At 52.2% G+C, this 27,832-nt stretch overlaps 1 protein-coding gene across 1 annotated transcript; it reads right to left on the bottom strand.

Annotated features, from left to right (window-relative positions):
- Positions 1-210: 210 nt before the first annotated feature.
- TSPAN3 (tetraspanin 3) lies at positions 211-26,645 on the bottom strand. Its single transcript, XM_004594614.4, has 7 exons — positions 26,433-26,645; positions 9,926-10,117; positions 9,653-9,727; positions 7,882-7,983; positions 6,919-7,071; positions 6,578-6,661; positions 211-1,047 (listed from the first exon to the last, which is right to left on the bottom strand). Exons 1-7 carry the CDS (start codon positions 26,493-26,495, stop codon positions 955-957), a joined length of 762 nt encoding a protein of 253 aa, XP_004594671.1. The 5' UTR covers positions 26,496-26,645; the 3' UTR covers positions 211-954.
- Positions 26,646-27,832: the final 1,187 nt, after the last annotated feature.

Genomic DNA, 27,832 nt, shown 5'->3' with positions numbered 1-27,832 from the left:
ATTCCCAGCATGAGTCCCCAGACCCCAGAGCTCATGGAAGAGTGAAACCACTGGTGGCTCTGTCTTGCTGCGAGTTTCTAAGTAGCAAGGCCTTCAGAGTTTGCAGTGGGCCCCATGAACCACACATAAACCACGAGGACCACACCATCGCTGCAAACTGCACACCGTGTGTCGCTCTGAAGTGCCACCCAAACAGTTAAAAGCGCACGTGGAGGGCTGATATGGAGTTTATTGAGTTAGAGTTTTCTATTTACAACCAAGAACACATCTCCACCCTGCTCCACTGGTCTGCCCGTGCGTATGACTCCTAGCAAGGTAAGACTACGACGAACAGCTGGATCGTAGGGCAGCTCGCTCTCACGCTAGCCCCAGGACAGCGGTGCACGCCCCACCCTCCACCGCCAGGCAGCACTGGTTAAAACCGTTAGTTGCAAAGGTCACTCTGCAATTCTGAAGGTGGACCAAGATACACACTGTGTGATCCTAACGTCTAGATTAGCCATTTTGTACAGCTGCTTATTGGACTACAGTATATATTTTTTAAAAGGACACCCTTGAGGGGCGCTATCTGGAATGAATTTTAACCAGACAGCTGGCTTCCTCCCCCTTCCCCCAAAAGCTTTGGCCAAGAGTTCTCCACTGCGAAGAATGAAAAGAGCTAGGGGTGTGACAGCCTCTGTCCATCACGTCACCTCCTGGAGGTCACAGCAGACCACGCCCTCCCTTAATTCTACTGCACTCTGCCAGTCACAGTTCTCCAAGCAGAGCACTGGCCACCACACTTGCAACTCAAGGGCATGAGAGTCAGTTAGGACAAAGGGGAGGAAAGTCAGGGGTGCGAGGAGGGTGAGGATGAGGAAGGCCGAGTGCTCTGTCCCACCCCAGTGCACGCATCCTCCAGAAGACTGACGAGGCCAGAGGCCATGGCCGTACCGTGGAGGCCGAGCCGTCCCCTTAGGCGTAGGTCCCACCGGTGATGAGGAGCTCGTAGGCAGGGTCTCTACTCCTTCTGCACAGCACGATGCAGGCGCACAGCATGCCCAGCAGCTGCGGGGAGAACACAGGAGAATGGCCGCTGTGTGCTTCCTCAGGGACCCAATAGCAGCAGGGACACAGGACGCCAGGGAGCATCAGCAACCGGGAAGCCGGCTGGGAAGAGACCTCTCCACCGAGAACTTCTGGCAGAGATGGAAATGGGTTCCGTCTGCGCTGCACGCCGCAGCCTGTGTGGGCGGGTGCTTGGGGCAGCATTAACACACTGGTTCAGTCAACAGGGTGCTACAGTGGGTTAAACTGTCACCCACAGGCTCTCAAAGAGCTTAGCCCTTTGGTTATTGTCTAAGTATTATGAGGAGGTAGGTCAAAAACTTTAGCATTATTTTCTTTTTAATCCAATTTAATCTCCTTGTGTACCCAAGGCAACACAACCTGTTACCACTCCAGGGTGCCATTGCAGAAGGGCTGGGACTTGTCACAATAAAAGAAGAAGGATGGATGGATGAGCTCCAAAAGGAAACACACTGCAGCCCCACACTGGGACTTGGGAGGAGTGCACGCAATGGAATGAAAGCCTTCCAAGTGCATTCTGTAGAGGACCCCACAGACCGCTCACGATCTGAATCCTGGCACTGTTACAAGTAGCCCCGAGCCAGCATCACACACGCATTCTTCCACTCCCTGGGCCTTGGTGTCTGGCATGGGAGCTACTAGCTACGCATATCTAAATCCAAATTAATCTAAACGATGTTAACAACCAGGGGCAGGCAATGAAGACACCACTTGCAGTGTCTTCCTGCTACTGTGCACCCTGGAGGCTGCAGGTGATGGCTCAAGTGCTTGGGTCCCTCACAGAGGATGTGGACTGAGCTGCCACCTGCTGGCTGCTTCAGGCATTTTGGAAGGTCTAAAATAAATTGCAGTACTTTTAAAAAAGAAACAAAAAAGCATACTTCCTGGCTGTACTAGCTGTATTTCATTTTTGAAGTTTTTATTTATCACCTTTTTTTATTCGAAAGGTGGGGAGAGCTCTGTGGTTCATTCCACAACAGACTGGCCTGGGCCAGGTCGAAGCCAAGAGCTGGGAATTCAGCCCTGGTCTCCTATGGGCAGGGGCCCCAAAACTGAAACCATTAACTGCTGCTTCCCAGGGCACATGTGTGCAGGAAGCTGGAATCTGAAGCAAAGCTGGGATTTGAATCAGGGATACGGGTGTCCCAAGGGACATTCTTTTTTAATTATTATCATTATTATTATTATATTTACCCATTTTTCTTGAAAGACGTATTTATTTTATGAGATAGATCTTCCATCCACTGGTTCACTTCCCAAATGGTGGCAATGGCCAGAGCTGAGCTGATCTGAAGCTAGGAGCCAGAGCCTCCTCGGGGTCTCCAATATGGTACAGGGTCCCAAGGCTTTGGGCTGTCCTCAACTGCTTTTCCAGGTCACAAGCAGGGAGCTGGATGGGAAATGGAGCAGCTGGGATATGAACCAGTGTCCATATGAGATCTCAGTGTGTACAAGGGGAGGATTTAGCCACTGAGCCACTCACTGTGCTGGGCCCCAGACCCTTAAATTTCATGTGGACGACTGAGCACCAGGGAGACACACAGAGTTGATAAGATGGCCTTGATTGGGCTTCAGTCACACTGGCCAGTGTTTGTCCTCACATTAGCCCACAGCCTCCTCATGCAGAATTCCACACCTGCCGCTACAATCCGTCACTTCACCAAATCAATACTTGCTGGGTGCTTTATGGGGCAAAGCAACTCACAGGCATTTTAAAGTGGATGCTGCTCAAAGTTTACTAAATGTCCCAAGCCAATTCTAGATATGTTTTAGTATTTTAATTCTTAGACAAATACATTCTGCTCACTGCACATCAAAACATTCTTAGAAGAGCTATAAAATCAAGCAGGATTACGTTTGTAGGCAACGTTAGACTAGCAACAGAAATGCTAAGCAGGGCCCGGCGGCATGGCCTAGTGGCTAAAGTCCTCGCCTTGAACGCACCGGGATCCCATATGAGCGCCGGTTCTAATCCCGGCAGCTCCACTTCCCATCCAGCTCCCTGCTTGTGGCCTGGGAAAGCAGTCGAGAATGGCTCAAGCCCTTGGGACCCTGCACCCGTGTGGGAGACCCGGAAGAGGTTCCTGGTTCCCGGCTTCGGATCGACGTGCACCGGCCGTTGTGCTCACTTGGGGAGTGAATCATCGGACGGAAGATCTTCCTCTCTGTCTCTCCTCCTCTCCGTATATCTGACTTTGTAATAAAAACTGAAAAAAAAAAAAAAAAAAGAAAAAAGAAACACTAAGCAGGACATAACTGATCTGGGGCTCAATGTGCCCCACCTCCTCCCATGCCATCCAGCTCCCTGCCCTCTACAGTTGGGCTGGCACTCTCAGCAAGGTCTAAAAGGCAGGCTGCTTCCTTCCTGGGGCACGTATTTCCACCATGGTGCTGTGCACGGATCCGCAGCAGTTCAGCAAGCTGGGTACAGCCCGACTTGGCTTGAGAAAATGGCTGTTTCAGAACGTTTATGATCTGCACAGTCACTTCCTGGTTTCCCCCAAAGCTTTGCTACTCTGACACCGCACTAATTCTTGAAACAGTCCAAGAGGCTAGTGAACATTGGAAGGGTGATGTCATCCATGGACTGAGGAAATCAGCAGCATTTCAGAACTATCCAAACCACTTGGACAGAACCCTCGGAACATGTACACATTGAGACTCTGGGTTGATAGGAGGTGGTGGTTCCTCATCCCTGGGTACTGGGACGTGTGGAAAAGTCGTGAGTGGCTTGCCCCTTTGTCTTTCCCCTTCCCCCAGGAACAAGAAGAAATAGCAACTGTGGAAGCAATGAATTCACCCAATTTTCGCTAAACCTTCCCAGTCTGATCAACCATGTAATCATTATTAAAAAAAATTATTTATAATAAAATAGTTCAAGAGATTTGTAACTATTTCACAAATGTTTTAGCTTTAATATTTCTTACGATGAAAAATCCTCCTGCAATACTCAAGCCATGAGAACTAATCCTGTCTAGCCCAGACCTAACACCTAGCAGGCGCAAAAACCGACCTCTACACAGAGGCAAACGGTGGCTAAGTGTCTGCCAAAGGGAATGTTCCACAGTGCGCTATGTGCTGCGAAGGTGATGGTGTGAGGAAATCAATCCCTATAAACGAGAAGAATGCCTGTCTACTGGACACACTCTTCTGAGAAAAATCTCAAAATATCTATCAGAATTCATTCATACAGCCTAACCTCTCAATTTTATGGGTATAAATTTTTACTATGTGCAAACTTCAAGCAGGCACAGCTAGGATATTTTTACCCTTTGCTGATTAAAATCAAGTAGGCAGCACACCCCCACCAACAGAGCACCATCGGTCAAGACACAACAGGGTGTAACTTAGTCATAAAAGACGAAGAAAGGGCTTGGCAGCGTGGCCTAGTGGCTAAGGTCCTCGCCTTGATCCCACATGGCCGCTGGTTCTAATCCCGGCAGCTCCACTTCCTCTCTATCTTTCCTCCTCTCAGTATATCTGACTTTGTAATAAAAATAAAATAAATCTAAAAAAAAAAAATAAGACGAAGAAAAAAATCCTGTCATTTGCAGCAAAATGAAGAGTTGGAGGACATTACATTAAGTGAGATAAGCCAGGCCCAGAGAGACCAATCACCCGTGGTGAGTCTGCAGAACACATACATGTCAGTTAACAGTGATGCTCTCACAGAGCAGGAAGCAGAACAGAGCTTACAGAGGTTAGGAAGGGGGTGGAACAGAGGGACAATGGACGACAGGAAACAAACCACCGAGCAGAAGCTGGGGCCAGCGCTGGTGCTGTGGTGTAGTAGTTAAGCACCTGCTGCAGCACCAGCATCCCATTGGGATGCCGGTTCAAGGTCCAGGTGCTCCACTTTTGATTCAGCTCTCTAGTGTAGCCGCGAAAACAGAAGATGGCCCAAGTGTTTGGGCCCCTGAACCCACATAGGAGACCCGGGTAAGCTTTTCCCTGGTCTAGCGACGGTCACTACAGGCACCTGAGGAGTGAACCAGAGGACAGATCTCTCTCTCTTCCTATGACTTTCAAAGTAAATAAATAAAGTAAATAAACTCTTTAAATATAAAGAGCCAGTGCCAGTGCTCTACGCACAGTGGGGTGACGACAATTCACAACTTTTATGTTTCATTAAGAACCAGAAGCAAGGAATTTATAGGCTCCAAACATGAAAATGTGTAAAGACATGGAAATGTTACACATCTGATTTGATTGTTACACATTTTATACATGTGCTGATCTACACACTGGGCTCAGAAACAGACACAACCATGTGTATCTGTTTTAGGGGTTGGTACTGTGGCATAGTAAGGTAAGCCTCTGCCTGCAGCACCAACATCCCATATGGGCATGGGTTCGTGTTCTGGCTACTCCACTTCCCATCCAGCTCCCTGCTTACTGCCTAGAAAAGCAATAGAGGATGACCCAAAGCCTTGGGACCCTGTACCTGTGTGGGAGACTCGGAAGAAGCTCCTGGTTCAGACTGGCTCAGCTGTGGCCATTGTGGCCATTTGGGAGTGAACCAGCACATGGAAGATATTTCTGTCTCTCCTTCTCTCTGTAAATTGCCTTTTAAATAAAAGTAAATCTTAAGAAAAAAATTAAAAGTTTTTCCTTAAATTAAAAAAACCTGAACCATTCAAGAATGATTTCTCTTGTGATGGGAGATTTTCTGAGCTCCTGTCGTCTGGTCCACTCCTTACATGCCTGCAAAGATCAAAGATGGCCAGCCTGAAGCTGGCCCTGAGGCCTCTCTTCCCCATGAAGCTCAGATACAGCACGGGGTCCGGGATACTCCAACAGCCACCCGAAGGCTCTCCGAGGACACTGTCCAGCGGCATCAGGAGACTTACCGTGCCCAGCTCAGACACGAGGACAGCAGACAGACGTGCCTATGAGGAGTGGCAGGCTGTAGGGGCAAGGGACTATGAGCAGCCAGACACCAGATTAAACTGGTAATTTCCAGCGACAAAAGAGACTGTTCTCTGGCAGGAATTGGGAGACAGGGCCTTGGCTCCCAAGAGCAGATAGCTTGCTCCTGCGGGCCAGGCGAGAGGACGGGTCCTGCATGCTTGTCCATGCAGAGACCAGGTTCACAGATATACAACAGGCAAATGAACACTTCAGTCTGCCCTGGAAGTCTTTTCTGGAAAGCCACACGTCTGCTCCTATTCTCCAGTGAGGTATGTATATATGTACAGCCCTCAAGACAACTAAAAGGGGAAACCATATGTAGAGTTAGAATGGAGCTGTTCCATTTTCCAACTGAAATACAACAGTGTGGTTTCTGAAAACCTTACCAAGTGTGGCTCCTGCACACACTGTGGTGAAAGTCTGTGCTCTCCACGAGGCATCGGTCGGCAAAGGGCCCTCACATACGGCAGCCCCCACCCCCACCTCTAGTGTTTTTGGACCATTCCGGATCTGGGTCTGAAGGCAGCAGTCAGAAGGCGCCCTCCCCAGCCCAGGAGCCGCCACCTGCAGTGCCGACGGCGGAGCTAGTCAGCCCTACCTGAATGGCTGCGAAGGCCAGCGCCGCCCAGATGACATGCATCATGATCTCCTGGAGCTTCTTCACCACCAGAGCCTCACAGCCCTGCAACACACACAGTCGCCACGTCAGCTCGTTCTCCTGACCTGCCAGCCGAGGGCCACACACGACTCACAGGCAGAGATGGAAACAACACAGCAAAGAAAGGGAAAGAGACAATACGGTTGGAGCAACTTACAGACAAGGCGAAGAGACAGCACAGGCAGCCAGCTTACAGTAAAATAAAATTGCATTCAAGGCAAGCAAGCAACTTCCCCAAGGGAGTAGAAGAGAGGTTGGTAAGGGTGCCGGGCCAGGCTCACCTCGGCGTAGAGGTCAGCAGGCTGGGCCACACTGCCATTGCAGCTGGTGGCTGTCGCCCGGCAGCAGCTGAGGGGGACGCTCTGGTTTTTGGTTTCTTTGAACCAATCTGTGTTTTCCCAGTCGGAATAGTTGTGAATGCCGCAGCAGTGCAGCTAGGAGAAAACAGAGAAGGACCCTTAGCAATGGCTCCTGTGTGTCTGCTGAGCTGGACAGGTTGATAAGGGCCGCCTCAGGCCAGAGATGTCCGCGGTTTTCCCGGCAGCCAAGGGAACTTCCAGGGCTTTGGGGTCAGCACAGCCACAGGATGCCCAGCTGAGAGCTCCCAGTGTGGCTGGTGCAACTAGGAAACCGAGATCCTAGTTGCATTAGCCACTAGCCTAATGTAAACAGTCACACGCTGCTGGGCTTAAACCCTCAAAGGAAAAGCCCCTCGGCTCCAGTCAGTGGCTTCTAACCCAGGAAAGCCTTCACAACCCCATGGAATGCCTGCTTGCAAGTATCATTCCCAAAGAGTAAGCATTTAAAATGTGTTGTCAGAAAATGTCTGGGGTTTACCCTGGGATAAGCAAGTACTAACAGATGAAACGGACAAAAAGTGGGTTACTTTTTGAACCAGGTTTATGGTTGTTGAGCCCTACTGGAGCATTCCTTCCACCTGCCTGCAGATCCCTGATCATCCTGATATTGTTGCACAGTCCTGTCTGTAGCCTCGCTGAGCCTGTTGGGAAGGCACAGACCTCCCAGCTCTCCCCAGGCCATCAGGACCACCACCTCTCCTCTGAGACCCATCTCTCTTCTAACTCTTGCAGGGGGAGGGAGCAAGGGGTCAGAGGACTAAAAATGCTTGAGCTGCCTCTGATCTGGACTGGATTGGGTGTGGGTGGAAAACACTGGACTCGTCCCAGGTTGCTCACGGCCCTGACAGAGTGAGGGCCCAGGAGTGACTGGCCATGTACGCTCACCTGTCTCTGCACGTAGTCGATGGCCCGGCTGGCAGCGTCGGGGCTGGTGCCATTGTAGGACTGATAGACTTTCTGAATGCGGCGGTCTACCTCGTTTTCCACCTGTATCAAAACAGAGAAGCCAGGCCCTCAGACACAGACACAGTCACAGGAGCGGGGTCCCCACGAAAGCACCAACGCCGGCCTGCAAGCTGCCACTGCTCCCTTGGAAGTTTCTCTCAGAGCCAGTGCTCAATAGGCTAATTTTCCACCCTGTGGTGCTGGCATCCCATAGGAGTACCAGTTCTACTCTTGGTTGCTCCACTTCCAATCCATGTCCCCACTTATGGCCTGGGAAAGCAGCAGAGGATGGTTCAGGGACTTGGGACCCTGCACCCACCTGGCTAACTGGGAGAAAGCTCCTGGATCCAGAATGACTCAACCCTGGCTACTGCAGCCATGTGGGGAGTGGACCAGCAGATGAAAAATCTTTCTCTTTCTATCTTTCCTTCTCTCTGTAAATCTGCCTTTCAAACAATAAATCTTAAAAAAATTTTTTTTGCTTCCTTTATACCTCCACACAGATTCAAACTTACAAGAAAAAGACTGGAACAGACTCTACCATGTAGACTAGAGGGAACGCTGTGCAGGATGGCGGGCTGACGGCCACAGGAGGGACGAGCAGCAGAGCACTGGGCCAGCGTGCCCAACCACCAACAGGCACCTTCATCCACAGACACAACTCATGTGCTTTCTCAATGGAGGCCTCTGTAAGCTATTTCAAGAGTAAATATCCCTTATTTGTATTGTAATTCTTCAGTATTTAGATGGGACTAAATATGTAAAAACAATTTTAAAAAATTTAAAAACCAGTCAGTTCTCCGAGCAGCTCCTTATGAAAAGACTGCCGCCCAGCACTGGTAATCAAGTTCATCTCACACCACCTGCTGGACAGCATCCTCCTCAGCCCTCTGGGACCAGATCATCTTAAATGTCTTCATTTTTTGAAAAGCAGAAAGACAGATCACCCATTTGTGGTTTGCTCCCCAAATGCCAGCAACTGTCAGAGTTGGGCCAGATTGGAAGCAGGAGCCTGAATCCAGGCTGGTGCCAGTGTAAAATCCTTGGAAACATTATCCTCCCAGGCCTGGCGTGATAGTCTAGTGCATAATCCTCACCTTGCATCTGCCGGGATTCTATATCGACAGCGGTTTGTATTCCAGCTGCTCCACTTCCCATCCACCTCCCTGCTTGGCCTGTGGGAGCAGCAGAGAAAGGCTGGAGGCCTTGGGCCTCTGCACCCACTGTGGGAGACCCGGAAGAAGCTCCTGGCTTTGGATTGGATCAGCTCTGGCTGCTGTGGCCACTTGGGGAGTGAATCATCAAATGAAAGACCTTTGTCTCTCCTTCTCTCTGTAAAATCTGCCTTTCCAACAAAAAAGTAAATAAATCTTCAAAAAAAATAAAAGTCATGTGTCTCTCCTCCACTGGGATCTGTAAACTGAGGCCATCTGAACAAATTTCTCAGTAAATCAACCTTAATCTGCAGCTTGTTGTGAGAAAATGCACAGAAAACGGAATACCTAGAACCAAACTAACAGCACTAACACAGCTGCGTTAAGTGCAATCAGGAACCCTGACATGCAGTAACTTCTACTTGAGTCGGAGCAGCGCCTGGGAACACCACAGGGAAAGGACGAGTGACTCTGAGGGAAGACCTGGCCGACTGAGCAGGGAACACTCGAACACATGACCTGTCACAGCACAATGAGAACTCCAGCAGACAACCTACCTTTGCTCGGTAAACGTATCCCAAAACCACGACCACAACTTCCGTGACAAAGACCAAGAGCAGGATGATGACAAACTGGAAGGAAACATTGCCAAAAATGAAGCACAAATGAGAAAAGAGCTCTACTCTCTGGATAAAACACAACTATCAGGCAGCCGCTAAATGCGACAGCTGGGGAATCGAAGGAGTTGCACGCTCCATTCTAGGGGAGAGTCCCGCAGGTGCATGCTGCCACACACTGCGGCGACCCGTGCAGGCAAAGCACTGGCTCACCGTGGCAAGTCCACAGCGACTCTCCCGGATGGTGGCACAGCAGCCAATCAGCCCGATGATGAAGAGCAGGGCTCCCACCGCTATGATCACCACAGCTGGGATGAGGGTGTACACGTCTTCAAAGAAGTGATCGTAGTCATCATAGGTGATGAAGACGTAGGCTCCCACGTAGCACAGAATGCCAGCTGCACCCTGGAGAACACAAGGTCAGAGTACTGCTCTCTGCGCGTGCCACACTGACAGTTCCACTACTGTAGGGCAGGCCGGCTGCCAGGGAGCTCTCCTCACTCTGAAAAGCTGCACAGCATCCCGTAATTCATGATTAGGAACATTTCTAGGGCCGGCAGGCTAAGTCACACTTGCAACACCAGTAACCCATAGCAGAGCACCAGCTCAAGTCCAGGCCACTCTGCTTCCGGTCCAGTTCCCTGCTAATGCACCTGGAAAAGCAGTACAAAACGGTCAAGTGGCTGGGCCCCAGCACCCACATGGGAGAGCAGCAGGAAATTTCTGGCTCTTTTTTTTTTTTAAAGGACTGCAAAATAAATTATTAAGTGGTCATCAGTTATACTGATAGGTGATCTGATTTTGATATATTGATTTTACATGGAATTACAAATCCAGCTGAATTGGTACTGAGGTGTAGCAGGGGTGGATCCCTGCAGATAAGAGTTTATTACCTCAGAGAATCTGAGGGGAAAGGAAATACAGCAGATATGTTTCATGTGGATAATATAAACCTCTCACAACCGACTCAACTCTAATAGAGAACTATACCCAACAACATGCTACCACAGACAGACAGCACGGCTCCAAGGTCTGCATCTTCCTTTGTGACAGCAGCCTCACAGGCCTCACAGGCCACACGTGGCACCTGCCGCGCACAGCAGCGTGACGAGCACAAGTTTCTGGCTCAGGCCTGGCTGCTGTCGTCATTTGGGGAGTAAACCAGAGAACAGATAAGTCTTTCAAGAATGCTTCTTCATTCAGATTGAGAAGTTTTCTAAATTCACCTAATTGGTGTTTCAGCTAGAACCAGGGTACCATTAGTCAGATAAGCAGTACTCATGACAAGAAAATGTATGTGTGCATACACACACGTGTACCTGAAAACTTACCTGTGCAGGGTACCACTGTGCCACAGTGGGGGACACTCCTGCCTGGACACCTAGTCCACTTCCTATCTGGCTGCCCGCTAAAGCCTGAGAAAAACAGCCCAGGAGGGTCCATTTGGCCTCTGTAGCCCAAGTGGGAGACGGAAGGAAGCTCGTGGCTTCACTCTGTGGCCCAGGAGATGGAATATTTCCCTCTGCCTCGCTCTCTTTCAAATAATAAGTCTTAGAAATAAAAACACAAGACTTATTTGTAGCTTAACTCCACTGGGGGGGGGGTCAGTGGGGAGGTGGGGCATTACACACTCCCCAGCCACTGTGGCTGCACTCCACAAATGAGGCAATCTGGCGTTAGTGACACAGTTAGGATGTGAATCCCAGCAATCTGACCACAGAATCTGCACTTCTAATCCCGCCCCATCACTTGGGGAGAGAAAATTCTAAAAACCAGCAAGCATGACACCCACTTCTGAAAATGCCGCTCTCCTGGAGAAGGAGAGAGCTCACCCCAGGGGCCAGCCCATGCACGGTGGCTGGCAGCCCCCTCGGGCAGCTGCAGACCTGAGTCAGCAGGCACATGCAGGCTAGAGAGCCTGCCTCTATCTCTACCGCACTCCTAGGTGCTGGGGTTTGCAGAGGGACAGCGTCGGGCTCCAGGCACCATGCCCAGCCACATTCTCTGTCCCTGGGTATCTGCTCCATGCCAACAGCCCAGCGTTGCCTGCTTGGAGTGAACGAGCAGATGTGGTGGCAGGCATAGTGCTACAACCTCTAGCCTGGTCCTGCAGAGCTCTTGGAGACGCTCACAGGAACAGAACTGCTCCACCGTCCTTGAAATTGGACCCGTACATCTTGTCCCAACTAGAAATGGCTGCCACGCGGCGCTGGGACGCCATCGACAGCCCTGGCCTGCACACTCGGTTCCCGTCTGCAATCTGTGGGCCCACGCACGCCTGGGCAAGCCTGGTGTGCTTTCTCAGAGTCGGCCACGAGAACCACTGCAGATCTGGAGCCAGTGTTCCACGGGTAAGAAGCTGAGCAATCCACGATTCTTCTGGAATAACGTGGGCTTTTAAAATGATGAGATGCAAAAGATGAAGGCCATTTTAATGAACACACTGCTCTCATGTCCTGTCCTTGGCTTCCAAAGGGCTCCCAGCGGGTTTCCTGCCCTCCTCTCCAGCAGCTCGCTTTCTCATTTTCACCCTCCCCACTCACCTCCAGGGTCCACTGTCCACTGTCCACTGTGTTGACTCATGCTCCGGCCCTGGCTGCAGGAACCACAGCTTCTTTGGGCACTGGAGCTCACCAGCTGAGAGAGCCAAGCCACCTCACAGCCCCACCCTTCTGCCCGGGAGTCCCGCCGACACCCCGCCTTCAACTAGCCCCATCCTGACAGCTCTCCTGCCCACTTCTCCTCATCTCCCCGTATCCTCCTGGAATGACAGAAGACTCCAGCATCTGATTTTTCAGGCCAAGTAGCTGAGCAGTACCCCATTCTCCCTCCTTGCCCCATCTCTGGAACTATACCAAATCAACAAATCCCTTCAGGTTTATTTCCAAAACACAGGGCCCTCAACTTTTGTCCTACTCTACTGCAGGACTTAACATGGCCTTGTAGTTGTTCACTCTAAAAAAGCAGACTGGGAAGGTCTTCAGCATGACTATTTTATTTCACTTTTAAACTTACTTAATAGGGCTGGCATGATAGCGTAGAAAGCTAATCCTCCCTCTGCAGCATCAGCAACCTACATGTCCTGGCTGCTCCAATACTGACCCAGTTTCCTGCTGACGGCCTGGAGTATGGCCCAAGGCCTTAAACCCCTACAGCCAAGGCATAGACCTGGAAGAAGCTGCTGGCTCCCAGACTCAGATCAGCTCAGCTCTGGTCATTGTAGACATTTAGGAAGTGAACCAATAAGTGGAAAATCTTTCTTTGTAATTCTTTCAAGCAAAATAAACAAACAAAACAAAACAAGAGAAAAACTATTTTATTTAGTTGAAAGGCACAGCTACAGAGAGAGAGAGACCCCTAGAGGTCCCAACAGCTACTGCTGAGCCAACCTGAAGCCAGGACCTTCTTCCAGGTGTCCCACGGGAGTATAGGAGCCCAAGGACTTGGGCATGTTCCAGACGCATTAACAGTGAGCTGAATGGGAAGCGCTCAGATGGGATGCCAGTCTCACAGGTAACGGCTTACCCTGCTATGCCACAGCACAGGTCCCAGCCTCACTTCTTCATCTCTGCAAAGGAGAGCCTGGGAACTCCCTCGCCCCCGTGGATGCAGCTCACATGTTATCTCACCCTACAGGAACTCATTCTGGGCCCTCCAGGTCAGAGCGGGTGCCCCTGTTCCACTCCCATGGTCCAAGCACAGTTCCGGCAGCCAGGGGCTGTAAGAACAGCTGTAATGCCCAGAGGGCACAAACAGTGTCTCCCCATTCCTTCAGCCTCATATCCCCCCTCAGCCCCTCAGCCCCACTTGGCAGCTAACAGCTATCATCAGACTTCACGGATAATACCTCCTTATCCCTTCCCTCGAGACTTCCTATCTGCCTTTCTCTTCATTCCAGGGTCTGTGCTTTCTAATTCCCTGTTCCAACACGATACAGCAATTTAATCCAGGATAGGTCTTCAAACGGATCATGGAAAATTAGTATTTAAAAATCTATGGGGGGGGGGGCAGCACAGTAGTCTAGCGGCTAAAGTCCTCTCCTTGAATGCTCCAGCATCCCATATGGGTGCCAATTCTAATCCCATCAGCCCCACTTCCCATCCAGCTCCCTGCTTGTGGCCTGGGAAAGCAGTCGAGGATGGCCCAAAGCTTTGGGACCCCGCACCCACATGGGGGACCTGGAAGCGGCTCCTGGCTCCTGATTTTGGATCAGCGCAGCTTCAGCCATTACAGCCGCTTAAGGGAGTGATTCAGTGGATGGAAGCTCTTCCTCTGTCTCTCTTCCTCTCTGCATATCTAACTTTCCAATAAAAATAAATAAATCTTAAAAAAAATCTATGGGGGTAAGCATTATGGCATAGTGCGTAAAGCTGCCTCCTTTAACATTGATATCTCATGTGGGCACTGATTCGTGTCCTGGCTGCTCCACTTCCCATCCAGCTCCCTGCTGGTGATCTGGGAAAGCAGCAGAAAATGGCCAAAATGTGCCTTTCAAATAAATGTTTTCTTTTTAAAATTATGCACGAAGTTTCAAAAAAAATTTTTTAAGATTTTTATTTATGTTTGTTCACAGGCAGAGCGACGCGGCAGGGCACTGGAGAAAGACAGATCTGATCACTTCATCTTCCACACAGGACGGCAACGGCTGGGGCATGCCGAGGGCACAGCTACAAATGCTGGGGGCCTGAGGACCCGAGCCTCCGTCCACTCTGTCCCAGCTCATTAGCAAAGCTGGATGTGAAGTGGAGCAGCCGGCAGTCAAACCGGTGCTCCAACATAGGATGCCGGGGTCGCCGGGGCACAACTATTGGCTAACTGAGCTTACCTTTTCACTCTGTTTTCCATGAACTTCCTGAAGTGGCCTCCTATGCTGTCCCCTATAACCATAAGTGCTGCACATCCTCACTATCAAATGGAGTGTGTTCAATACACAAGAGCCTCAACTACCCAGTACCCGGTACTATGTCTTACTTTTCCCTGACCACATTTGTGTGCCGTGCACTCACTCACAAACACACACTGTGCTTAAGTGGTGTCAGTCTTTGAGCTAAACTATAACAAACACCCTTGGAGGCTGGCGTGATGGCATAGCAAGCTAATCCTTCACCCTGTGATGCCAGCTGGTTCGTATTCTGACTGCTCCATTTCCGGTCCAGCTCCCAGTTTATGACCTGAGAAAGCAGCAGAGGGTGGACCAAGTCCTTGGGCCCCTGTACCCATATGAAGACCCAGAAGAAGCTCCTGGCACCTGGTTTTAGACCTGCCCAACTCTGCCCATTGTGGCTATTTGGGGAGTGAACCAATCATGGAACACTATCCTTGTCTCTATAAATCTGCCGTTCCAACTAAAAAGAAAAGAAGAAGCCCCAGTGTGAACTGCTCCCATGGGTCGGGCTGTCCTCACTGGTCACCTCTGTTCCCCGGGGGTCTCAGGTTCTTCTGCAATGGGCCCGAATTAAAACAAACTCCATTTCCAAACCTCTGGTGAAGATGCTTTAGGCAAGGCAGATTTCAATGAAAAGAAGAACTGGAGGGTGTGTGGACTTGGCGATGAGTTCCCAAGCATAGGGTGATAAGGGGCTGCTGGTGGCCGAGCTATTACAGAGGCTGTGAGGAGCCTGACACTCAGGGCTACTTGGGAATAGGCTACCACTCACTGCCCAGAGACTGCACACAGGCAGGAGACCCACCCATGGCAGGTGCAACCAGACTGCAGACCCGCGTTGGTGCAGGTACCACGAAGCTGTCTGTTTTTTTGTCCAACTGAGAGCAGTTGCTTGGTCCAGGCTGTGAACCTGGCAGTCCCAACTCATGTGGCAGAGCAGAGAACCCAGGAGGGCGCTCCTCTGCCAGCATGCGGGGGCAGCCCCACAGCAGCTGCACACGCTGGAGCAGAACCTGCACGGATGGCTGACTGACGGGAAGTCACATAAAATCAAACTATGGGGAAACAGAAGCTGTGGTTCCTTAATTGAACCCAACTTCAAACTTTGTTCTTTTCCTAACTCCATACAATGTTTCTATCTTAAGTTGCAAAGCAATATATGAAATGGCACCGGGACAGGTGCCCTACCAGCTGAACACTGACCAAGAGCAAGCAGCAACTCCTTTAACCACATCTGGCAACCAGCATGAAGAACACACCTGGGCCAGATGCGATGACTCACCCTGCATGCACTGGATCCCATACGGCGCCAGTTTGTATCGTCCAGCTCCCCGCCTGTGACCTGGGAAAGCAGTTGAGGACGACCCAAAGCCTTGGGACCCTGAACCCGTGTGGGAGACCTAGAAGAGGCTCCTAGCTTTGTATCAGTTCAGCTCCGGCCACTGCAGCCACTTGGGGAGTGAACCAGCAAATGGAAGATCTTCTGTCTCTCCTCTATAAATCTGCTTTTCCAATAAACAAATACATCTTTTTTTAAAAAAAGAAAAAAGAACCCACCAAAGCACGAGGGACAGAGGAGAGCCTGGGTGATGAATGAGGGGCGGTGGATTCCGAGCTGGTGTGCCGAGAGATCTTGCAGTCTAAGGCTGACAGCCGGGCTATTAGAACAGCCAGGTTAAGCCCTGCTCTGGAAGGGCCATGAGGGGACGGAGGTTTACTACAGCAGCTGCACAGGACGGGTGTGGGGAGAAGCGGGGGGCGACAGAACGAGAACCACACAGCACGGAAGCAGCTGAGCTGCCCCAGCACCGCTCCGAGACTGCGCCCTGAGGAGCAGGACTGCGCCAGCACAGCGCACTAAAAATAGTCGTCCTTTGTACAAAGAAGTGAAAGGTTGAGGTCTGACACTACACAAAGAATGTTCTAAAGCCTTCTTCCTCTTTTTAATAAGCCTGTGTTCTAAGTTAAGCCACAAAGAAGTAAAATTGCTCAGGCAGGGCCCCTCGTGACACCAAGCTGTTCCTCTAAAAACTAAAGGCATCTCGTCATGGAATTCCGGGAGGGTGCGAGTCCCGATGCTGCTTTCCTCCTACCTGTCCTCTACGTATACACAATGCGAAAGTAAAAAAGCTCAGTCTTAGTTTTAAAAAAAAAACTCCACTGCTTCTTTTAGTTTGAAAGTTAATTTTGAGTAGGGTGATTTTCAAACCCTGAGTGAAGGAACAGATGAGCTGATAAAAACTAAGACCTACGAGATTCCTTTGTTGGACCCTCAGAGAAATCTGCCATCAGAATGGGTAGTATTGAGAACAGCAGATTGGGGCTGGCAGCTTTGCATAGCGTATTAAGCCACTGCCTGCGACCAGGCACTCCACCGTGAAGAGCAGATTTAAGCTCCAGCTGTCTCACTTCCGATCCAGTGTGCCTAGCAAGGCCCAGGAAAGCTGCCCGTGTGCTCCGGCTCCTCCCGGCTTCAGTCTGGCCCTGGCCTGGCCGCGGCAGCCATTTGGGGAGGGACCCAGCAGACAGAGGCCTCTTTCTCTTTAACTCTGCCTTCCAAATCAACAAATCTTTAAAAACAAACATGCAAGAAACACAAGTGTGTGACAAGTTCAGGCACAATAGCTTGTTGGTCGGAGGTAAGGGGGGGCACTCCCAGGACGCCTGGGGAAAGGCGTGGCAAAGGGCAGCAGCCTCCTGGCAAGGATATGCTGCCCACGGCCCAATTCCTATCCAGTGTTGGCAGGGACGGAAGGGTAAGGCGGGACAACGTGGACTTCAGCCCGCTTGCCCACAGGGCCTGCCCCCTCAGGATCAGCTGGGGAAGCAGCAGCTACTGCAGGGCAGCAAGAAAAAGGGAGCCAAAAGACAGGGCAGAAACTGCTCTGTACCCCAGACTTTGTCAAGGCAGAGAAGTGAAATTCATCCACAGGAAACCACCTTACAGGCTGTCTGCCTCAGAAATGCCTGCCCAGCTACGTCAGGGGCTAGGCCTCACTTCTGAGGAATGCCTGCTAATTCCACCCTGGGTTTCTGAGCACTCCCCCAGACAAAGCCCCTGGCCATTACCAATGACTTAACACCCTCTTCTGTTTGTTACTGCTCTCTAATCCTCAGGATCCTCCAGTCCACCAGGGGTCAACTGCCTGACACTGAAGCAACAGCTCCTGCTACAAAACAGTTACTCTTATCCCAAGCCCAGTGCTTCCTGTGGTTTCATTTGCTCTCCTTAAGAAAGATTATTCCAGGGCCAGGTGTTGTAGCCCAGCAGCTAAAGTCCTCATTTAGCATGTGCAGGGATCCCATATACGTGCTGGTTCGTGCCCCAGTTGCTCCACTTCCCATCCAGCTCCTTGTGGCCTGGGAAAGTAGGGGAGGACGGCCCAGAGCCTTGGGACCCTGCACCTGCATGGGATATGCAGAAACAGCTCCTGTCTCCTTGCTTCAGATCGGCTCAGCTCCGGCCACTGCGGTCACTTGGGGAGTGAATCAATGGACAAAAGATCTTCCTCTCTCTCTCTCCTCCTCTCTGTATATCCGATTTTCTGATAAATAATAATAATAATCAAAATTCTTTAAAAAAGGACTTCTCCACCGTCCTCAAATCCTTTCATCAGAAATCAAGCTACCCCCAAGAACTTTTGAGCTACTACAGTGACATCATTTTCTGTCTGACAGATTGGTCAATAATCAAGCCAAGCTGCAGTCAAAGGTATGCAATGGACGGACGGGGCCTCAGGCTTGGAGGGGAAGCCGGGGAATAAGGAAGAGTGTTCTGGGATGTAGTAATACATTATCCTCAACATCCCTGCCTTCTCTCTAATTCCAACTGTGGACACTTACTGGCAAGAGCAGAAATCAGACGGAGACCAAGATTTGTGCAGAATATTCATCAAACACTGCACCGAAATGGCAGAGGTGCTGAAGAGGCGACAGAGGAGGAGAAACAGCCCCAGCCTCCAGGTGAGCTTGCGTTCTGGTCCTGAAACATCTTGGGAAAGCACAATTTAACCTTGCTTGTGGTATGGTGGCAACAATACACACACATACACAGGACAACCGAAAACCAGACCAAGGTCCCTTGAACCGAAGAGGAGAAGGAAGGGGCTCCTGGTTTTGGTCCAGCTCTGGCTCTGCAGCATGTGATGCGTGAACCAGCACACACGAGAGATTCTCTCACTCTTTATTTTTACTGCAAAGTCAGATATACAGAGAGGAAAAGAGACTGAGAGGAAGATCTTCCATCCGATGATTCACTCCCCAAGTAACCACAATGGCCAGTGCTGTGCTGATCCGAAATCAGGAGCCAGGAACCTCCTCCAGGTCTCCCATGTGGGTGCAGGGTTCCAAGGCCTTGGGCCATCCTCGACTGCTTTCCCAGGCCACAAGCAGGGAGCTGGATGGGAAGTGGGGCTGATGGGATTAGAACCGGCACCCATTTGGGATCCTGGTGCATTCAAGGCGAGGATTTTAGTTGCTAGGCCACCGTGCCGGGCCCTCTCTCACCCTCTTGTAATTAATCAAAAAAATAATTACAGGCACAGACATCTGGTGTAGAGGCTAAATTGTCACTTTAGATACTCACATCCCAGACTGGGGTGCCTGGGTGCATTTCCTGTCTAGGCTGCTAACTGCCCCTGTGAGGAAGTGGCAGACAGCTCGGGTGGCAGAGGCCTTGCCAATCCCAAGGAAAGCAGAACATGTTTTGGGCTCCTGTCTTTGGCCTAGGCCAGCCTGCTGCCCCATTTGGAATCACACGATATGTAACCTTTGAAGAGGCTCTGATCCCTCAGCATGATAGCTTGTGACTGCTACAGGCAGCGACCCTCTCACCACAGCCCATTCTCTTTGCTGCTATAGAGAACGACACTCAACAGGTTTGCCACCGCTGAGTCTCACACTCAATTACATGTGACTGGTTTCCACTCCTGAGTGGGTATGAAAAACGTATTTGCCGGTTCTAATCCCAGCAGCTCCACTTCCCATCCAGCTCCCTGCTTGTGACCTGGGAAAGCAGTCAAGGATGGCCCAAAGCCTTGGGACTCTGCACCTGCATGGGGGACCTGGAGGAGGTTGCTGGTTCCCAGCCTCGAATCGGTGCAGTTCTGCCTGTTGTGGTCACTTGGGGAGTGAATCATAGGATGGAAGATCTTCTCCTCGGTCTCCTTTCCTCTCTGTATAGCTGACTTTGCAATAAAAATAAAACAAATCTTAAAAAATAAAACAAAATAAAATAGTCGAAACATCTAGTGCTATTTGCAACCACACTCTCCCATTCAGCCCTACGTGCACTGGTTCTGTTTTTACCTTTTTATAATCATTGGTTGTGCAGCTTAAAAAATTCTCCCTGCTTTATCCAATCTACACCTACCAGGCAAAAGACGCAAACCTCAAGAGACAGTGGGAGCGGAGATGAAGCAACTGCCGCAGCCAGCTCACTGGGGCAGCTATTCTAGACCGCAGGGCCCAGTCCTAGAACAAGCACGGTGTTGAGACCCCCTGTGCCCACCCTACCCTCTGTGAGAGGTGCTCTGGCTCCACAGCAGCACACTCTGGGTTGGGTTAGGCATTTCCTAAGTGGAAGCAGTGAGGGTGAGGAGGAGGAGTTGGAACAACTAGCTAGAAACGCAGACCTGAGGGCACTCGGAGGTGTTGGGGGTGGGGAGCCCCCTGAGAAAGTGGATCCAGGGGAGTCGGCCCCGTCCCTCTCGCTGCGGGACAGGGGGACTCTGCCCTTTGCCCCTTGTATTTCAGAAACAGGTGAAGGACAAACAACCAAGTGCCCTGGGCAGGGTGACTGAGCGCATGCTTGCTTGGCACGAGAACAAATATTATGGGAAACACTCTGCACAAAGACCAACCTGCGCTGGGTCTAGTGCGGTAAGACTTGGGGAAATGCTTCAGAGCATATTCATTTCAACCTGCTCTTTAGCTGCAGCCAGAGGGCTTGGCCGCCGACTCCCTCAGGCCAGCCAGGGGACAGATGACTAACAACAGGCTGAGATGGGACAGAGTCATCTCAACTGCAAGGACTGCTTCGGAAAGACATTTCCTAGCATGACCCATGATCGGCTCCCCAACACAGCCGGCTTTTCTTCTACTGAGGGGAAGAAGAGCTGAGAAAACAGAGCTGTTAGCCAAAGGCGCGTCCCATTGAGACCTTTGTCAGAGCTGTCACTCCAAACAGGAGAGACAGAGAAAGGGCATCCAGGATGTCAGGGGAAGGTTCTGGCTAAAAGGATCATGTTACCAACTCAGAAGTGCAGAATGTGCTGGAACACACTGGAAATGCCACCTCCCTCCCAGGTGTTAAGGTATGGTCCTCCCGCTGGTAACGCCATCAGGCCCCCTGCCCCCAGTCCTGATCCCCCACATCACACACCGGCTCCCTCCTCAGAGGAACCTGTGCCAGCCCAAAGCAGCCCCCACGCTCGGGCCCTGCAGCCTGCGTTTTAGCTCTCCGGTGTTTTCATGATTAATTTTAACAGTCTGACTTTACCCCATCAGAAAGTAAGTTTTGCAGGAACAGATCTTCACCATGCACAAGCCAGCTGCCCATCTGCTTCTCCAGGTCAACACTGCACACACACAGGGGAAGCTGGAGCCGGCACTGCTTTGGGGTGGGACGGGACAGGTGCGGGTGCATCTGAGTACGGGTGAAGGGCAAGCGGATGGGCACTGACGGTGCTGCACTCCCACACACCTTAGGCGAGGCGGCCGAGGGTGGCCGCTGTCCCTCTTCCTAGGGGTTTCAGCGCTGCCATCAACCCCCTTCCCCAAACTCCTAAGAGATGAGAACAGCCTAACCAGACAGTGTGAGACTGAGAATCCTACAGGCATGGGCAAAGCTGTCCCGTGCAGAGCCTGTGAAACACGCAAATGAGCAAAACAAACTGCAGCCAACTGGCTCTTCCAGTGGGGTACCAAAAGAATAGCTAATCTGTTTACCACGGAACTAACTTGCCAAAATAAAAGCTCATATCTGATGGCTACCACGGTGGCCGAAGAAGGTTGCAGTCTGCCTCCAATCAAACCCTGAACGGATGGCGGAATTCTGGCAGGCCCCTCAGGCAGTGAGACCACCAATACACCAATCAGGAACACAGACCCATATCCCCCCCACCAATAAGGGTCAAGGCGACCCGCGCCCCCCCTCGGCTTCCGTGTTGAGGAGAGTTTAAACAGCCCCTTCCCCGTCTTTTCCGCGCTCTTCTCCCTCTGCAGCCCACTCCTTCACGTCTGTCCTTTCTGCTGCACGGGGAAGGGAAGCCCGGGACCGTGGTTCCCTGAAATAAAGGCCATCTAAAATCTTTTCATATATTCGGCTGAGTTATTCTTTCCCTGGTGGTCGGTGAATCTAACACTTTGGCGAGTGGCGAATCTAACAATATCTTACTGATTTCAACAAGTTTTAGATGAGTCCTCCTGGGTCAGATAAAATGCATAAAATCCAGAATCCTGAGTGGTGGGAGGTTGGTGTAATTTACAGATCAACTAATGAGTACTTGTTACTACATAGCCTTCCAAATGGACTCCTAACCCCCATCAGAGAGGATCTGGCCCTGGGGGTGTGCGACCACCCCCCACGAGCCCAGCACTAACACACTGGGGCTTACAGCCATACCACCACACAGAAATGGATCCAAAGCAGCACCTGCTTCCCCTGCCCCAAGTTCTCGTCCAACCCCCGGCCCTAACCTTCTGAAACTCGGTAAGCAATTCTCTACTTCCATTAGGTAACCTTCGGCATCACCCTCACACTGTAAGGTCTGAGGCTATCTATAGCAAATCCACACCAAGCCCTGTGCCGGGAGCTCATTTGGAGTGCACACTCCGGCTCACGGGGCAGGCACGGAAAGCTGGAAGCAGCTGTGCTTTCTGGAGTGCTAACGGGCACCCACAATCAGCCACCACCAGTGACGGGCCAGTGGCACAGACCTGCTCCCAGCCACTAGAGCTACCCGAGGGCTCATGGAGGAACTCCACCTGCTCTGGCAGAAGGTTTACCCTTCCACTCACTGGGGAGACAGGAGGGACCGCTGGAGAGAAGACACTCACTGGGGAATGCAGTATAATCCCCACGAAGAACCTGCTAGTCTTTCTGGTACTTCCTCATATCTGATTTATTTCCTTTACCTGCTGGTCTGCTGCTCAAACGCCTGCAGTGGCCTCAGCCAGCAGCTCCATCCGGGCCTCCCAGGTGGGTGAGCCTTCCCCGGCTGCCTCCCACAGTGTGGGTGAGCAGGGAGCTGGGCTGGGATTCAGGCACACTGACATGAGACAAGGGAAACTTCATCTGTGACTTAACCGCCGGGCCAAGCACCTGTCCCAAGACTTCCTTTTCTTTTTCTTTCTTCTTATTGGAAAGGCAAATTTCCAGAGAGAAAGACCTTCCATCCGCTGATTCACTCTCCAAGCAGCCGCAACGGCCAGAGCTGATCCAAAGCCATGAGCTTCTTCCAGGTCTCCCAAGGGGTACAGGGTCCCAAGGCTTTGGGCCATCCTCGACTGCTTTGCCAGGTCACAAGCAGGGAGCTGGATGGGAAGTGGAGCAGCCAGGACACGAACCGGCACTCATATGGGATTCCTAGCAAGTGAGAGGATTTAGCCACCAGGCCGGACCCAACACTTACTTTCCTTAAACAGACAATTTAAAGTGTAGTTTAAATGTTGGCATAGTTTTCTAAATCATCAGCTTTATTATTATTTTAAAAATTCATTTACTTTGCAGAGAAGAGTAGGAGAGACACAAGAGAGAGATCTTAATCCCCTGGTGTGCTCCTCAGATACTGAAGCCAGGAGTCAGGAATCTCATCCAGGTCTCCCACGGCATGACACAGGCCCAAACACTCGCACCATCCTCTGCTGCTTCTCTCGGGCTATTAGCAGACAGCTAGATGGGAAGTGAAGTAGCTGGGGCTCGAACCAGCATCATGACATGTCAGTGTAGCAAGCACTACGCCTCTATGCCTTCATCTGCTTTGCCAAACGGCCCCGACAGTTTTTGAAATATTGAAACATGTGTCTTAGCAAGAAGTGCCTCCGACTTGGTCTAGCAAGTTCCTTCTTTGGTCTCAATGCAGCTTGAACCCAGCTAACCCTGCCCACCATCCTCCTCTGTACAAGGCAGGGCTGCTGTGAGAACACTCCATGGAAAATGCTTCCTACCTCAGCCTGACATGCAGGGAGCACTGAAGGGTCAGTCAGGACCACCCCTTCATCAGACCCCTAAACTAACAATGTGTCAGGAGCACCAGGTAACCCTAAGGGGCGAGTATCTGGCCCAAGTGTTAAAACCCCAAGCACGGGCCTGGTGTGGTGGCCTAGTGGCTATTAAGTCCTTGCTTGCATGTGCCAGGATCCCATATGAGTACCAGTTCATATCCCAGCTACTCCACTTCCCATCCAGCTCCCTGCTTGTGGCCTGGGAAAGCAGTCGAGGACGGCCCAAAGCCTTGGGACCCTGCACCCACGTGGGACACCTGGAAGAGGCTCCTGGCTCCTGGTTTCAGATAGGCTCAGCTCTGGCCATTGTGGCCACTTGAGGAGTGAGCCAGAAGATGCAAGATCTTTCCATCTCTCCTTCTCTCTGTAAATCTGACTTTCCAATAATAAATAAATAAATCCTTTTTTTTAAAAAGAAGTTTTATACTCACCAGTTACATTACACTAGGCCATAGTTTCCCTTCGTGTCAGTTTAACTTCCTTATCCCAGGTCAGTTTTACCGCCTCACTAACTCAGATAAGGCATATTTACACTGACCAGCGCGGGCTTGAGTCCTGGCAGCAGCCTTTGTTAAACTCAACAACGCAGTGAGCAATAACGGGACACACACTTACACAGTTCCCAGAGACCCAGGAACTGACTGATATCTGAGAGTGAATAAAAGTGTAAGAAGATGGTTCCGGTACTTCCAATATTTTGTTACATAAACAACAATTTCAGCCCCTGAGTCTGAACAGCCTAGAGTCAGGGACCGGCATTGTGCCATAGCCAGGTAAAGCCACTGCCTGGACACCAGCATCCCAACATGGCACTGCTGTGTCACTTCCCAGCCAGCCCCCTGCTAATGCGCCTGGGAGAGCAGCAGAAGATGGCCCAAGTGCTCTAGGCCCCTGTCAATTTATATGGGAGACCCCAACCGAGTTCTATCATCTGACTTTCCTCTGCCTCAGCCGTGGCTACTGTGGCCATCTGAGGAGTGATCCAACAGATAGAAGCTCTTCCCTGGACCCAACATGGTGGCCTAGTGGCTAAAGTCATTCCCTTGCATGAGCCAGGATCCCATATGAGTGCTGGTTCATGTCCTGGCAACCCCACTTCCCATCCAGTTCCCTGCTTGTGGCCTGGGAAAGCAGTTGAGGATGGCCCAAAGCCTTGGGACCCTGCATCCATGTGGGAGACCCAGAAGAAGTTCCTGGCTCCTGGCTTCGGATTGGCACAGCACCGGCCATTGCAGTCACTTGGGGAGTGAACCAACAGACAGAAGATCTTCCTCTCTGTCTCTCCTTCTCTCTATAAATCTGCCTTTCCAATAAAAATACATACATCTTAAAAATAAAAGTTCTTCCCTCTCTAATTCCACTCTTCTAATAAGTAAGTAAATCGAAAAGAAAAAAGAAAAGAAAAACCAAAACAGCTAAATCTACAAGATCGCATGAAACTGCCCAAAGCTAACATCTGGGGGGGAGGGGAATCCCAACCTATTTTTTCTGTTTCAAAACAGATGTAAAATTAAAACGTAGGAGCAACACTGGCCTAACTGGAATAGATGGAACCAAGCCCCTCAATCCCCAAACTGGCCAGAAAGTACACTCTAGGCAGGTAGGTTAGGGAGAATTCTTCGCAGGGCCCCTTGCGGGGCTATGAGTAAAGGGCATGTTCAGGTCGGAGGGGTGCTGGCGGCTGAGGGGCTGTGCCCAGCAGTGGCGCACTGGGAGGGCGGCCAGGAGCACTGCAACCACACAGGACGCCACGTGCAACCCACAGCGGGCGCAAGAAGGCCGAACCCCAGCCCGCTGCTCAAACTGTCCTTGTAACTTTTGCTTCTAAGGCAGACAACGTCAGTAAGGCTTGGAAAGATGTGATGTGGGGAGGGGGCCGGTAGTGCCAAGTCCCGGGGGGCGGGGGGAAGAGAGTGAGAGAGAGAGAAAGAGAATTCTTTCGGCCACTCCAGAATCTCAGGGAAACCAAAGTGCATGACCTCAGGCTGCCCCCTGACTGGCTCCCCAGGACCAAAACAAACACACACATCCTACATACACACCCCTACACACGCACACAAACCCACATACACTCACCCTACATATACATGCCACACACGCGCCACATACACACCCCGACACCCTCCCACATATACACGCCACACACCCCACACACACCCACATACACACCCCCCCTTATACACCCCCCCCCCACACAAACACCCCCCCACACACACCCCCAACACACACCCCCAACACACCCCAACCGGCTTTCCCGGCCGAGGGATTACCGGGCAGCTCCCAACTACCCCCTCCGCCCCCTGGCCCCACTGACGGCTCGTACACTCGCACGCGGTCCCAAGCCACACGCCCGGGCCGCGGGTCCCCCACCATGCCCACCCCGGCGGCCGGAGCGCACCCCACGGCAGGGCCGGCCCGTCCCGCACAGCCGTTCCCAGGACCCAGTCGCCGGGCCCACCGGGCGCGCGCGGGGGGCTGGCTCCTCCTCTCCGAAAGCTCCAGCCCACGACCCCGCACCCCACTGTCCGGGACCGGGACCGGGAGGGACCCCGTCCACCCACCACCACCCCGCTCCCCTCGTCACGGGGCCCACTCGGCCCCTCGGCTCACCCAGAAGATGAGGTTGAGAAAGACCAGCACGGTCTTGGACGAGGTGATGCCGCACTGGCCCATGGCGCCGGCGGCCCGCGGAGACCCCCTGCTCGGCGCGGCGGCAATGGCGGACCCGCTCGGCCTTCCTTCCCGAAGCCCCCGGCGCCGCCGCCGCGCAGCCCCGACCCAGCAAGCACCTCGCTCCTCTGCGCAGCCGCCGCAGCCCCCGACCCGCGCCTCTCCACGGCAACCGAGTCCCGCCTCCTGCGCCGCCGCCAATCATGCCTGCGAGTGGCGGCGGCAAGGCCAGGCCTCTTAAGGGAGCCGAAGTCTCCGCCTTGGCCTCTGGCCGCCCTTGGGAGCTTCTGGGAGGGTGGGCCCAGACCCTCCACCCAGCTATTGGATGACCTTTACGCTTGCCCGCTTTGTAGATGCCTCGGGGCCCACCGAGTTGGGAGGCTTGGCAACCCTGATCTTTACTGCTGTCCTGGGTGGCACCTTTTGGCATTGCTAACTGGTCAGGTGTATGCAGGGTCTGTCTGGGGCAGGGTCGTGGAATGGGCGAGGAGGCTGGAGCTAGGTGGGTGTGTGGGTAGATGCCGCGGTAGCATCTCAGGTGTGTTTGCGATCACGAACAGGGACCCTTCTTCTGGCATTGACCACCCTGCACACTCTATCCGGGAGGATTTGCAGAAGCTAGCAGCTTACTGGGGTTTTGCCCCCACGCCATCCCCTACCCCAGCCGGCCTGCAGGAGTAAGCTTTCAGCGCACCGCAGGGCTCTCCAAGGGTTAAGACACAAGGCCAGAGTCAGGTGCAGCCGTGACATTTCCAGCCGCACCCTAACAGTCAACCTGGCCCTGGGCGGGACCCTGGAGACGCACCCCTTCATTGCTCCCACAGCCTCTCCCTTCCTCTCTGCTTCCTGTGCCTGGGCACCACTGGGCAGCCCTTCTCCCAGGCACCCAACTCTGCCCCAGGCATCCTGGCTCCCTCGGATCCTGCCCGAGGGAGCAGCCCGGCCACAGACAGGCGAGGAGGGGACTGTGGGACACTGACTGTAGGTGTCCCTAGAAAAACCAGGCAGCAGTGCTGGGAGCGGAGAGTGACGGGGGTGCCCACACTGATGGCACAACCCTGAGGTGACCTGCCTGAAAAGTGGAAGGAAGAAGACCTGGCATGGGACAAGGCCTGAGGCTGGGTGCTGTGGGCAGGGTCCCCAAGGTGGGGATGGAGGTCAGTAGAGCCTCGCCGGGCGGCACCATCACCCACACCGTTCAGCGAGCTCCTCTTGGTGAAGGACAGGCCTGACCTTGGAGGACTGGGCAGCAAGGGCTGGTGTGACGGTCACCCCACAGTGCCTGTGTCGTGGCTCCCACCAAGGGGGTCCACCAGCTGTGTGTTGGTCCTCGAGGCAGC

The sequence above is a fragment of the Ochotona princeps genome, chromosome 6, assembly GCF_030435755.1.
Source record: "Ochotona princeps isolate mOchPri1 chromosome 6, mOchPri1.hap1, whole genome shotgun sequence".
Lineage (NCBI taxonomy): Eukaryota > Metazoa > Chordata > Mammalia > Lagomorpha > Ochotonidae > Ochotona > Ochotona princeps.
This window is presented reverse-complemented; position numbering and strand designations above follow the sequence as displayed.

What these genes read in the sequence shown, in the direction of transcription:
- TSPAN3 (XM_004594614.4), bottom strand. Translation starts at nt 26,495, where the DNA reads ATGGGCCAGTGCGGCATCACCTCGTCCAAGACCGTGCTGGTCTTTCTC. An exon ending in TTCTCAACCTCATCTTCTGG is followed by an intron (nt 10,118 to 26,432) that starts GTGAGCCGAGGG and finishes TGTGTTCTCCAG; the next exon opens with GGTGCAGCTGGCATTCTGTG. An exon ending in TCGACTACGTGCAGAGACAG is followed by an intron (nt 7,072 to 7,881) that starts GTGAGCGTACAT and finishes GTTTTCTCCTAG; the next exon opens with CTGCACTGCTGCGGCATTCA.